Raw genomic sequence first — 13,143 nt, forward strand, 5'->3', positions numbered from 1 at the left:
AAATTGAAACTACATTTTAAATATAAAGTGTAGCAAAATCAAGTGTTCCTTTTTTTATTTTTGACAACATATCATTGTTTACTGTGATGATACTCCAATTATTTTGGGAAAGAGTGTTCTATACATTGGCCTGCTGCTTTTCAGACAAATATGAGCCTGATATATTCAGTCCCTGACCATGTGCTGAAGTAGGCAAAATGAGCCTAAAAGAAAGATTAGGGATGGGCATATTTGAAAAAACATGCTCAGTTGGAGAATTTTTTCTGTATTGTTAGAATTCCCTTTTTACAAAAGCTTTTTTTCTCTCCTCTTGTGTTTTAGATATCGATGAGTGTGAAAATGACTTCTACAATGGGGGTTGTGTCCACGAGTGTATCAACATTCCAGGCAACTACAGGTGTACGTGCTATGATGGATTCATGTTAGCCCACGATGGCCACAACTGTCTTGGTAAGTGGTGAATGCAAGAAACTTTAATTTCATGGCTGTGGCAAGAAGGCCTGATCTGTTTTCTGCATTTTATCGTCTGGCACATCTTCAGTAAAGACTTGATCTAGGTCACAATGAATACATTCAAACCTGTGTGTTGGCCCCAGTGTGGTTTAGGTCAGACTCTTCCAGCTGTCACTCTTAATCTCGACATGCTCAAAGCAGAATGCCCATGTTTAATATTGCTGAGGAAAGCCCTGACCCCACAGCCTGTGCTGGATGCTTGGGCTTCTTCTTTAAGAAAAGCAATCTGTTAAATATATTAAATATACTGAGATATTATATTTTGTCAGTTTCTTCCAACTTTTGTCATCCTAGTCATATTTTTAGAGCTTTCCCTCCCTTTTTCCCCTTTTCAAGCAGTACAGTTCTGGGATATGGTGTATGAACATAAATTACAGAATGTTAGAAGTACAAGTAAGCCGGGAAAGAATACTTGGACAATGAAACAGGGCAGAAGAAAACTAATCACTAATAACTGGAGGGACACTGTCCACTGACTGTGCAAAGCTCAGTGGAGGATCTTCATTGCTTCAGCAGTCTGAGGATTTGGGGATCTGTATTTTTGATTCATGGCCATTGCTCTGGTTCAAATAGGGTGGGTTTGTCCTAGAGTTACATAGGTATATATTCTTGTGTGTGTTCCTCACACCAGTTGCCTGGAAATGAACCTACACTGCTATGTCCAGTTTCCCATAGGTTCTTACTTGTTGGTTAATTTTTGCTTAGAGACTCTTTCTCACTATTCCCAATATAAATGGAATGACCACATTTTGGTACAGTCCTAAGTTAATTTCAAGGTGATGTTTATAAAACAGTGTAAAAGGAATATTTTTCTCTGGGTCAGCAGCAGCTCTACTTTAGTAAAAACTGAGATATTTTCAATGAAATTCAAGAAATGAGGCAGCAAACCAGAAATATTGAAGTCCAATATCACCAGTCTGCACTAACTGAAGCTATGAAAGAACTAGGATTTCAGGGCAAGGATTTGATTAGCCTTTCAGTAGATGTATTTTGTACTGCATTTATTTTCAAACAGAGTAATATTTGTTCAGATGGATTATATCCTGACCGTTGACATGAGGTTTTACTCAAACTTCCAAATTTCATTTGTAATAGAACAGACTAAAATAGATTTATTTGCCTCAGCCTGAGGTGGTCAAATGATTAATGGTGCAAGAGGTATTTCTTATACAAAGAGCAGCCAGACATTAATTTAAAAAATAAAGAAAAGCTCTATTTATTCTAATATTCATAAATTCTCACTAAAACAGGACATAGACATAATCAAATAGTTCAAGTATTTGAAATTCAAATAACTGTGCATATGTGTTGTTTCAAACAGCTTGCTAGTTTCAACTTTGTCCAAACAACTCCCATTACAGTAGGGAAAAAACCCTCTTGAACAATGAACAGCAAAAGGAGTGACCTGATCGACGATGAGCCATTGAGGAGATCTGTGGGACTTTTTTTGGACTTGCTGTCTGTGTTATTGCTCTCTGGTCATGAAATGAAGAGGCTAAATCTACAGAGATAGCCACATTTCCAATTACATTTTCATTAATTTATATTCAACCACTTGATTTTTTTGTGGGTTTTTTTTTTTTTTAAATTAAAAGAAAAGCCAACAAAAATACAAACAGGTGACTACATTGGGAATAATAGCAAAGAGCTCCCTTTCTCCCAATGTACAACCTTATGATACTAAAAGAGATCACAATTGTCTTTCTGATTTTGAGACCATGGACTGGGGAAGTTGTGTCTGCAACTAATAAATCGTCTGTAGCATGTCTTAGTAAAATATCTGGTTTTACTTACAGGCACTGAAAAGGGAATCAAGGCACATTCCCCCTTCCTTCCTTCCTTCCTTCCTTCCTTCCTTCCTTCCTTCCTTCCTTCCTTCCTTCCTTCCTTCCTTCCTTCCTTCCTTCCTTCCTTCCTTCCTTCCTTCCTTCCTTCCTTCCTTCCTTCCTTCCTTCCTTCCTTCCTTCCTTCCTTCCTTCCTTCCTTCCTTCCTTCCTTCCTTCCTTCCTTCCGCCACTTCCGCCACTTCCGCCACTTCCGCCACTTCCGCCACTTCCGCCACTTCCGCCACTTCCGCCACTTCCGCCACTTCCGCCACTTCCGCCACTTCCGCCACTTCCTTCCTTCCTTCCGCCACTTCCTTCCTTCCTTCCGCCACTTCCTTCCTTCCTTCCTTCCGCCACTTCCTTCCGCCACTTCCTTCCTTCCGCCACTTCCTTCCTTCCGCCACTTCCTTCCTTCCTTCCTTCCTTCCTTCCTTCCTTCCTTCCTTCCTTCCTTCCTTCCTTCCTTCCTTCCTTCCTTCCTTCCTTCCTTCCTTCCTTCCTTCCTTCCTTCCTTCCTTCCTTCCTTCCTTCCTTCCTTCCTTCCTTCCTTCCTTCCTTCCTTCCTTCCTTCCTTCCGCCACTTCCTTCCTTCCGCCACTTCCTTCCTTCCTTCCTTCCTTCCTTCCTTCCTTCCTTCCTTCCTTCCTTCCTTCCTTCCTTCCTTCCTTCCTTCCTTCCTTCCGCCACTTCCTTCCGCCACTTCCTTCCGCCACTTCCTTCCGCCACTTCCTTCCGCCACTTCCTTCCGCCACTTCCTTCCGCCACTTCCTTCCTTCCGCCACTTCCTTCCGCCACTTCCTTCCGCCACTTCCTTCCTTCCGCCACTTCCTTCCTTCCACCACTTCCTTCCTTCCTTCCGCCTCTTCCTTCCGCCACTTCCTTCCGCCACGTCCTTCCTTCCATCACTTCCTTCCTTCCACCACTTCCTTCCGCACTTCCTTCCTTCCTTCCTCCACTTCCGCCACGTCCTTCCGCCACTTCCACCACTTCCGCCACTTCCTTCTGCCACTTCCTTCCGCCACTTCCTTCCTTTTGGAATTATTTTACTGAGGGCCAGCATGTCTGCTTGTAAGGTTTTAGACTGAAGATTTCAATTGTGACAATAACCATGCCAATCTTGCTATGGCTGTTTGTTGTGTGCTGACTCAGATATGGGACAGCATTGCTAGAAAAGAGAGAGCCTTTTTTGGATGGCATTTTCCTGCCATTATTTGCACCCCACCTAGTTGCTGGCATTGTCAGTTATACTGACTGTTGTGACAGCCTAGTGGTTTCCATTAGTAGAGTATCAGTTTTTGAAAAGGGGGACATTCTAATCCCTTCTCTTCTTGATCACCTTTATTTCCCTTCTCTTATGCTACCAGCAATATGTAAATGCAGTAAGAGGTTGCAGTGAGGTCTCAAATCAAAACCAAACCCTGTATTTGCACAAACAAATTTAAATTAGGATTTCTATAACATTTTGGAAATTGGTTTGCTTATTCCAAAGGTTTTCTTTTTCACCACGATGAAATTAGGCATTGAAAGGAATTGAAGTTTTGGTGAGTCCACTGGTTTGCATCAGTTCTTGCTTTTTGAGAAACCACTCATTTTTCATGGATTTTATGGAGACAAAGAATGCTTCACAAGATTAGTATCAATGTTTTTCACCTTTCTTATAATGAAAAAGATTTCATCAGAACTTCTGCATATCTTCTTTGACATCAAGTCTTCTACATATCTTGCTTGACTGTGTTCTCTGCAAGATCTTAAGCCATCTCTTTTTGACAGGGTTTACATTCCTTTATAAATCTTCACTGAATGTCTTTCTAGTAACATCAGTACACCAAGATGATTAAAATCTTCTTTATAAATAGCAAACTTGGAATATTCAGTTACAGCAGATGCTGTGGACAAGTTAAGTGCTTTTTCCTGAGTTCTTCCTCCAACATTTCCTTTCTTCCTCCCTTCCTGCCTTCCTCCCTTCCCTCCTTCCTATGATGATATCCTTGTCTAGCTAAAAATAAACATTTTATGCACTCCCTTGAGTAGTTTTTTCTCAAAAATTGCTCTAAATTCTGCTCAGTGGATGCAAGACTAGTATTTGGTGTCATACAGTAGGTTTGAAATAGGATTTCCTTTCTTATGCATGAAATACAAATTTGAGGGGTTTTATAATGCTTATCTGTTCTGAGGTAAATAAGAATAACTATCACCTGCTTTCATCTCTCCTTTTTGTGTGTTGTTTGGGGGTTTTTTCCATATTTTCTTTCTCCTGGGGTCTGATTTGTGATAGTCACTTTTTAAATAGGGAATAAGAATTGCATAAGCAATTCTTGCTGTCAGGCTGCACACATCCTAACTCTTCCTTTTTTTAAAGATTAGGATAGGTTCTATGAAGTCCTTTGCTTTTTAGTAAGCATACTAAAGATGGTTGCAAATTCTTCTAGAAAGTATCAAAAAAGATGCAAAGCAGCATGGACAAAAAAAAATTATTGTATTCAGAGACATACTTATTTTATTTTAAAGTTTTTCTGTGGTATTAATTCCTGTAGGAACATGCCTTAATGCCTTGTAAATCGTAATAAAATTGTCCTCAGAAAGTTCTGTAAGGAAATGAAATAAAATTTTCATTGTTCTATAGATTAGTAACTAGGCAAACAGATTAAGTTACTTCTCAGTCTTCACACAAGGTTTCTCCATGTCTATACCATAGGCAGGAATAGAATTCTTACCCTTCTGCATCCCTGATTTTATTTCAAATAGTCTGTGTAGCTTTGGTTTCTCTTACAGAAAAATAGCAATTACTAAGTTTGGACACTTGTAATATGATATCTCAATTGATTCTTTTGTATGTGTGACCTCCTGCAGATAACTATAAAAGTAGGTTTTGATGATTCAGTATAGCTTATGGTTCTTCAGCAGCTAATTATTTGTCTGATTAGAGAAAAAGAATCCTGGGAAGCAGAGGGAAATTCTGGTCAGAAATTGGGACAGAAGTGCAATTCCTAGTGTGTGTGATAGGTTCCGCGGAGCTCTCTGCAGGAGCGGAGCAGACACAAGTGTGGCAGACACAGACACAGTGTCAGCTGTGAATTGAATAGCAAAGTCCTGGCTGTGTCCACAACCTTGAAGGTGTGCTTGGGGCAGAAGGCCTGATTTTCCAGCCTGAATAATGGAAATTAGCTTTTTATTTGTCTGTTGTCAGATGGTACTTTGCATCTCTTGACAAAGTGGCTAAGTCACATGGAAACCCTGTGGGAAAGGAGAGGTGGCATTTTCCCTGGAGCATCTGAACCTGCTCCAGGAGTGGTATTCATTTGCCAGCTCTTGTAGGTGCAGCAAAGCAGCAATTCCAGCCAGGCATTTGGGAGCCTGCAGCTAAAAGAGAAACTTCTGAGATGAACCAGGGACTGATGAGGCACAGGCATTGAGATGCCTCTTATAAAATAGACCTTGGGATCTCAAACCAGTATAAAATTTCATTTTTGAAGTCACACAATTTCGTTTCTTCTAAGGTCTTCTAGAGGTTAAGATCTAAACCCAAGTGCCTGTCTTGAAGTACTCCTTTAAAATCTCTTGGCTTACTTTAAAAGAGAAGAGGTTTAACCCTGGCATGGAGGTGTAATTCTTGGCTGGGTGGTAGTAATCTGCAATCAGACTCAGATGAAAAAGCTAACATTACTATATGCATAAAATCACAGAATCATTTAGGTTGGAAAAGCCCTCCAAGATCATTGAGTTTAACCTTTAGATCATAGAGTCCAACTTTTAAATGTATGTATATTACATCATATGATTCAGTCATTTTTCAGTAAATATTCCAGGGTTCTATGGTTTTGGTGGTTTTTTCCCCAAAATAAATCCAAACAGGTAGAAATTAAATTCTACCTGTTCTTATCTTGTTGTTCTAACACACACACTGGGACTTGGGATTGTGGTCTCATCTGACTATCAACATGAAGTGGGAGGGGAGTTGCAAATGTGTGAGAAATCATTCCTAAAGCTACCAGATGTATCTTGTCCAGAAATGTCATATAACTCAGGATTGCATAATTACTGGTATGATTAAAGAGATCAGTGTCTTTCTTTTAATTTAGCTGTATTTTTCTTCCTCTCCTGACAGCTGTGCACAATTGTTGCTTGCTTAAACTCCAAGCAAATGCTGGTATTCCTGATATTTAGTTTTCTTTCTATTTCCTGACAGTTCAAATAGATTTTTTTATTAACCTTTTTAATATGAAACTAAACAACTTTTGCAAGGTTTTTCTTAGTTTCATAAAAATATTTTTAAGAGGAGCTGAAAAGTGGTTCATTTTCTTGGCCATCTTCCAGTTTTCCATGCCCTTCTTTCCTAGTTCCAGAAGACTATTAGGTGAGCTGACAGTTATGTTTTGTCCCTTTCTAGCACATTAGCAGGTCCTCTAATAATATTATCAGTCATAAACTGTCTTCCAGATTTTCCTGGTTAGTTATTCCAAGCCCATTGGCAGATACGGGGAAGGTTGAATGTACCAAATAGCCTTCTTTTTATAACTCTTCATTTTTTATTAAAACAAATGTAAAATTATGGTATTTTTCTAGAGAAGGTTAATAATCTAAATCTTGAAGTTCTTACTCATTTCCAGACTTTCACTTGAACAGGATTTTGGGACTTGGAGGTGGTTCATGCCTTAAGAGAAGCAGGCCAGACCCCAAATCAGGTCTCAGTAGTTGACTAGCAAGGAGCTGTTCTAACTGTGAGGGGTCCAAGCCACAAGATGGGAATGGGAATGTATAAAATATATATTTATAGACAAGATGAGAACTGTTGAAATACAAGGTTTAACAGCACATTTATCTGCATGTTTTAAACTCTTGTGAGCTCTGCCTTTTCTGCAAAAGATGACAGGCAATTATCAGGTCCTTGGGGTGTAGTAAGAGCCTCAAGATGAGGGGAGCTTCTGGTATTTAGCTACTGAACCTTCCCAAGACAAGCTGCAGTGAGCACATTCACACAAATCCATGCTACAAATTGCACAGCAGACTGCCTTGTAGTGACAAATGTGTTCTTACAGAATGAAAAACTTGAAAGCATTTTTTGAAGTTCTTTGGTTTTCATATGCAAGCCTAAGTGACAAAGAAATTTGTTTTCTGATATATGTCTTCAGCTAACTGATTTTTACCATATTCCTGGTTTCAGATATTTTACCAGTCTTGTTTCGTCTGTACATGAGATTAATAAGAACAGCTGTGATTCATCACAGCAATTTAAGGCATCCAGTCTTCGTGGTACAGTAGTATGAATCAGATTTTAGAACACATATTGCTATTCTGCAGTTTGTGCTGACTGATGAGTAGGTGCTGAGAAAATATGGATAGCTGGAATGTAAATGTTCTAGAGACAATTCTTTATCAGATGTTTACATGCAACTTCTGTATACATGGGTTTACTTTTGTTACTTGGCTGACTGCATCTTGTGAAAGTCTCCATGGCGCCAAATGGTAGCGGGCAGTCAGAAAACTAAATTAAATCTCTCTTTCAAGATGGGATTATAACATCTGAGTTCTGATGATCTTCCAACATCCAGTAAAAATCTGGAATTCTCTTGGTGATTAATGGAAAGGTCATTGGTATCCAGCCCTCCCGCAAAGCTGGGATCTCAACACTCTGCTTTCCTCATCTTGCTTTTTCTATTTTTGTGTAAAGTTTCCTCCTTTAAAAGTACTCTAATGTTTGGTCACCCCACATTAATCTTTGGAGTTCAAATGGGATATAACTTTCTTTACATGTTAATTTGCTGTATGTTTGCTTTCTTAAGCCAATGTGATCTGAAAAGTACCAAAACAAGTGAGAGTATAAATCAGCATAGACCAAAGCTTTTTTGTTAGGTATGGGGAAATAATCAAAAGTGTAGAATAAATCTTGGTGGCTGTCAGCTATGAAGTTAGATTCTCAGACTGTCATAATAAATTAGGAAACTGGGAGCTGTGTGACAGCAGCATCAATCTCAATCTCTTGTTTCTGCAAGTCTTCTTGTTGTCTGAGCCTTTTTCTTCTTTTTTTCAAATACTTACTCCCTGGAGGAGGTAATCAATCACAGCAAGGATTTCTCTACGTGGAACACTCAGAAAAGTAAAGAATAAGCAGCTTAGAGCATGAAGCTAATATGGGGAAGTTAAATCCCATATGGATGCTCTTAGTTACCTCTTTGATATGGCTGTAGATAGTATCTTGGCTCAACAAGCTCAGAGATACTGCATCCTTACTGCTTTACCTCATTTGTGTTAGTTTTGTGTCTTTTGTTAATTCGTTTTAACTTACTCATAATAGCAAATTTCTGAGTCAGTGTGGCCTATATTGATGTATACCTTAATGGAAAAAGTATAAAATATGTTGAATTTATCAAAGCTTTGGGAGCTGCATTGTGTTTAGTGCTTACTTAAACCAAAGGAGAATGTGTGTTCACCTGAGGGTGCAGGATTACAGCCTCTAATGGGTGTGTCAGGTGTGTATGGCATTCAAGCCCTCCCTAAAGGAATGGTGCCTTTTTTAGTCCTAGAAATTATATAGGTCCAGTTGAAACACTGAATTCATATGGATTACAAAAAGACATCAGACAAAGAAGTCATTAGATCCCTGATTTCAAAGAGTCACTGTTGAGCTATGCTTAGAATGCAGTCAGAACTTGGCAGTGTTGATTTATGATAAACAATATGATTTATACAGTCAAGAAACAGCCATCACAAAGAATATCTGCTACATAGTTGCTGACTGTATTAGAAAGTAAGACCTAACTCTTTTCCAGTAGGAATGAGTTCTAGATGAAAGGTTGGAAGTGAATTTCTTGCTAAGTAGATTTTAGGGTCTCAGATTTCCATAGTGCCCTACCTTTGCAGTTCAACACTCTTCATGAATTTCTGCATCTTTACATTATTCTTTTGACTTCAGTGTGCAATGTGCAAACTTGAAAGTATGGATCAAACTACAAGACTAAGTTGGAGGCTTGTTTTTACTGCTTTAATTACCTTCTGCAGACTTCAGTCCAGTTCCTTTTCAAGCATCTCAGAATATTCCCTGTTTCTTACTGGAGTTGGATCAGAGCAGAAGATGTAGTTTTGCATAAGAAGCGGAGCAGGAAGGAACACGGAGTAGTTGATGGCAACATGTTTTAATATGAGTTTTTTTATTACTGTAGCTAACATCAAAATAATAATAACTCATTAAAAAGTCACTGGACATACTTTTACAAGAATGATTGTTTAGAGAATTTGCAATGATTGAGATTAAAGCAAAATTTATTATTAAGAGGCCTTATGAGATGCAGAAAGAAATTATTAGAAACAATTCACTCAAGTCTTCCAAAAGGGCAAGAAGGAAGACCCAGGAAGCTACAGTTCAGTCAGCCTCACCATTCCTGGAAAGGTGATGGAACAGCTCATCCTGGATGTTATCTCTGAGCATGTGGAAGGAAAAAATCATAAAATCACAGAATGGTTTGGGTTGGAAGGGACCCTCAAGATCATTCAGTTCCACCCCCTGCCATGGGCAGGGACACCTTCCACTATCCCAGTTTGCTCCAAGCCCCATCCAACCTAGCCTTGGACACTTGTAGGGATTAGGCAGCCACAGCTTCTCTGGGCAACCTGTGCCAGGACCTCTCCACCCTCACAGGGAAGAGTTTCTTCCTAATTTCAAATCTAAATCTACCCTCCTTTAGCTTAAAGCCATTTTCCCTTGTCCCATCACTGCAGGTACTTGTAAAGAGCCTCTCTCTAACTTTCTTGTAGGCTCACATCAGCTACTGGAAGGCCACAATGAGTTTTTCCTGCACTCTTCTCTTCTCCAGGCTGAACAATCCCAATTCCCTCAGCCTTTCCTCCCAGCAGAGCTGCTCCATCCCTCTGATCCCCTTGGTGTCCCTGCTCTGGCCTGGCTCCAGCAGCTCCCTGTCCTTCCTGTGCTGGGCCCAGGGCTGGATGAAGCCCTGCAGGGGGGGCTCAGCAGAGAGGGGCAGAGGGGCAGAATCCCCCCTGCCCTGCTGCCCTGGGGCTCTGGGTTGGGGCAGGGCCAGCTCTCACCCACAGCTCTCACCCACCCAAGTCCTTCTGCACAGCACAGGGGGGCTCTGGGTTGGGGCAGGGCCAGCTCTCACCCACAGCTCTCACCCACCCAAGTCCTTCTGCCAGGGCTGCTCCCTCTGCTCATCCCCTGCCTGGATCCATCACACTCAGGGATGTGCCCAAGACAGGGGCAGCATCAGCACTTGGTCTGGTGAAACCTCATGAGATTCCCATGGGCCACTGCTCAAGCTTGTCCAGGTCCCTCTGGATGGTCACTGCACCCTCAGCTTGGTGCCATCTGCAAAGCCGCTGAGGGTGATCCCTTTGTTTATATCATGGATTCTTCAAGGGGAAATCACACTTGACTAGTTGGATAGCCTGCTGTGATGGAACGATGGGCTGGGGATGAGGGAGAGCAGTGGATGTTCTCTGCTTTGACTTCACAAAGGCTTTTGACACTGTCCCCCACAAGATCCTTGTGGGTGAGCTCAAGGAGTGCAGGTTGGCTAAGTGGGCTGTGAGGTGCTTTGAGAACTGCCTGAACAGCAGAGCAGCAGTGCCAGGCCTGGCTGGGGGCCTGTACCCAGTGGTGTCCCCAGGGATCAGGACTGGCCCCAGTATTGTTCCTCTTACTCATCAGGCCCTGGGTGAAGTGGAGATGTATCAGTACATTTGCTGATGATACAAAACAGGAAGGAGTGCCCTGGCACACCAGAAGGTGCTGTCATTCTGTGAAACCCAGGCAGGCTGGGGAGCTGGGCAGAGAGGAACCCAATAAAGTTCAGCAAAGGCAAGGGCAGGGTCCTTCACCTGGGCAGAAACAATCTCAGGTACCAGATCAGGCTGGGGTGATCAGGCTGGAGAGCAGCTCTGAGGAGAAGGACCTGGAGGTCCTGGTGGACAGTGAAATGTTCCCAAGCCAGCAGTGTCCTGAGGGCAAGGAGGTGGAATCCCCAGTGGAATCCTGGGGAGCATCAGGAAGAGCATTGCCAGCAGCTCAGGGAGTGATCCTACCCCTCTGCCCAGCCCTAGGAGGCACATCTGGAGAGCCATGTCCAGCTCTAGGCTCCTCAGGACAGGAGAGACATGGAGCTCCTGGAGTGGGGCCAGCAAAGGGCTGTATAGATGATGAGGGGACTGGAGCATCTCTTCTGTGATGAACGAAATGGGGGAAGACATGACTGAGAGAGGATCTTATGAATGCACACAAATATCTTCAGGGACAAGGGGCACAAACTGAAACACATGAAGTCTCCTTCTGAATATAAGGAAAAACTTCTTTACTGTGAGAGTGACAGAGCACTGGAACAGGCTTCCCAGAGAGGCTGTGAAGTCTCCTTCTCTGGAGAGATTCGAAACCTACCTGGACATAATCCTGTGCAACCTGCTCTAGGGATATTGGGCCAGATGATCTCCAGGGCTTCCTGCCAATCCTATCTGTTCTATGTTTCTGTAATGAAAATATACTTTGTTACATAAATTGTGCCATAGTTTGGAGCAATAATGTTTGAAAAAGTAGAGAAACTATTTAATTATTTGTGTTATTTATTTTGAAGGCATAATTAAGAAATTACTTCTGAAATTAATCAGAAATTCCAGAAAAATTATGAGTATGACAGCAATGAAAGGGTTCTGGACCTGACTAAGGATTTAGGGGGGTTGGGTTTGTAGTATGTGACCAATCATATAGGGCTTGTTAAATAAGATGCTAAGCACTCTGGTCCCAGTGCATCAAAATTTCTATGTGCACAACAGGTACAAATCATGGTATCTTGCTGCCTGTACAACTGCAGTGCTTTGTGGATACCATGGGACAGAGAGAGAGAAACGGCAAGCGTTTCTCACAGCGGCTTGTGAGAAGTTTTAGGGAGCTGGAAAGATGTGATAACTTGTTGACTATAAACAAATTTGCAGGTCGTGTTTTTCTACTTTATTTTTCTGTTCCTCTCAAGGACAGTGCGTGAGAAAGATGTTTCTGTTAGTTAGCCAATAGAATAGAATCCATTGTACCACTCTATAAAAACCGCACGGTTCTTTTGAATAAAGCTTCTTTGCCTTTGCTGCGATCCTGCCTCTCGCCTGTTCCTGCCCCAACCCAGGTGCAAGAGTGACAGTGCTTTCTTAAATAGGCCTGAGAGTGGCTATATGTCACCAAATGCTGTTCAGTACTTACAAAAAACTGCTAAACTTCCTGTATGAACATGTTAGGGAAGTCTAAGAGACTTGCTTTTAGTCACTTTAAAGATAACTTGAAGATCTCCTCTAGTCTATAAAACCTGAGTGGACCACAGGCTCAGGCTGTTAATGACTGCACATTGAAAGAATGTGAGTACTCATTCTTGTGCTCTGAAATGACATGAATACCCCAGGCAAGGACTGAGTTTTTCTTTGAGTAGATTCCAGCGAGCGTCCACTTCATCATTTCACACAGACTGTTTGAGTGCGACCCCTCAGGGCTTTCAAGTTGCAGAATTTGTCAGTAGATGGTCAGTCCATTTGCCTTAACATGTAAATAGTTTTCCCTCTTGATTTAAGGTTCTGTACAACCAATATTAGATATCTCAGAGTAAAAGGTAAGAAAGCTTTCAGTGGAATGCCTGTAGAAAGCTCTGCATTGTTCCTGTAATTTACAGATTAATTTACATGCAAGAATCTGTTGGATTGGGTCCAGCAGAGGGCTGTGGAGACGATCAGGGTATTAGAAATCTCTTGTATGAAGAGAGGCTGAGAGAGCTGGGCCTGTTTAGCCTGGAGAAGAGACAACCAAAAGAGGATCTTACCA

The 13,143-nt window shown here is 41.5% G+C and overlaps 1 protein-coding gene across 2 annotated transcripts in view; it reads left to right on the top strand.

Annotated features, from left to right (window-relative positions):
* The window catches only part of SCUBE1 (signal peptide, CUB domain and EGF like domain containing 1), a 196,158-nt gene that overhangs the window by 30,661 nt on the left and 152,354 nt on the right, over window positions 1–13,143 (top strand). For both annotated transcript variants that reach the window (XM_030959460.1, XM_030959461.1), the window contains exon 3: window positions 322–450. In XM_030959460.1, the coding sequence (XP_030815320.1) occupies window positions 322–450 (129 nt within the window). The remainder of the gene's footprint in view (window positions 1–321; window positions 451–13,143) is intronic.

The sequence above is a fragment of the Camarhynchus parvulus genome, chromosome 1A, assembly GCF_901933205.1.
Source record: "Camarhynchus parvulus chromosome 1A, STF_HiC, whole genome shotgun sequence".
NCBI lineage: Eukaryota > Metazoa > Chordata > Aves > Passeriformes > Thraupidae > Camarhynchus > Camarhynchus parvulus.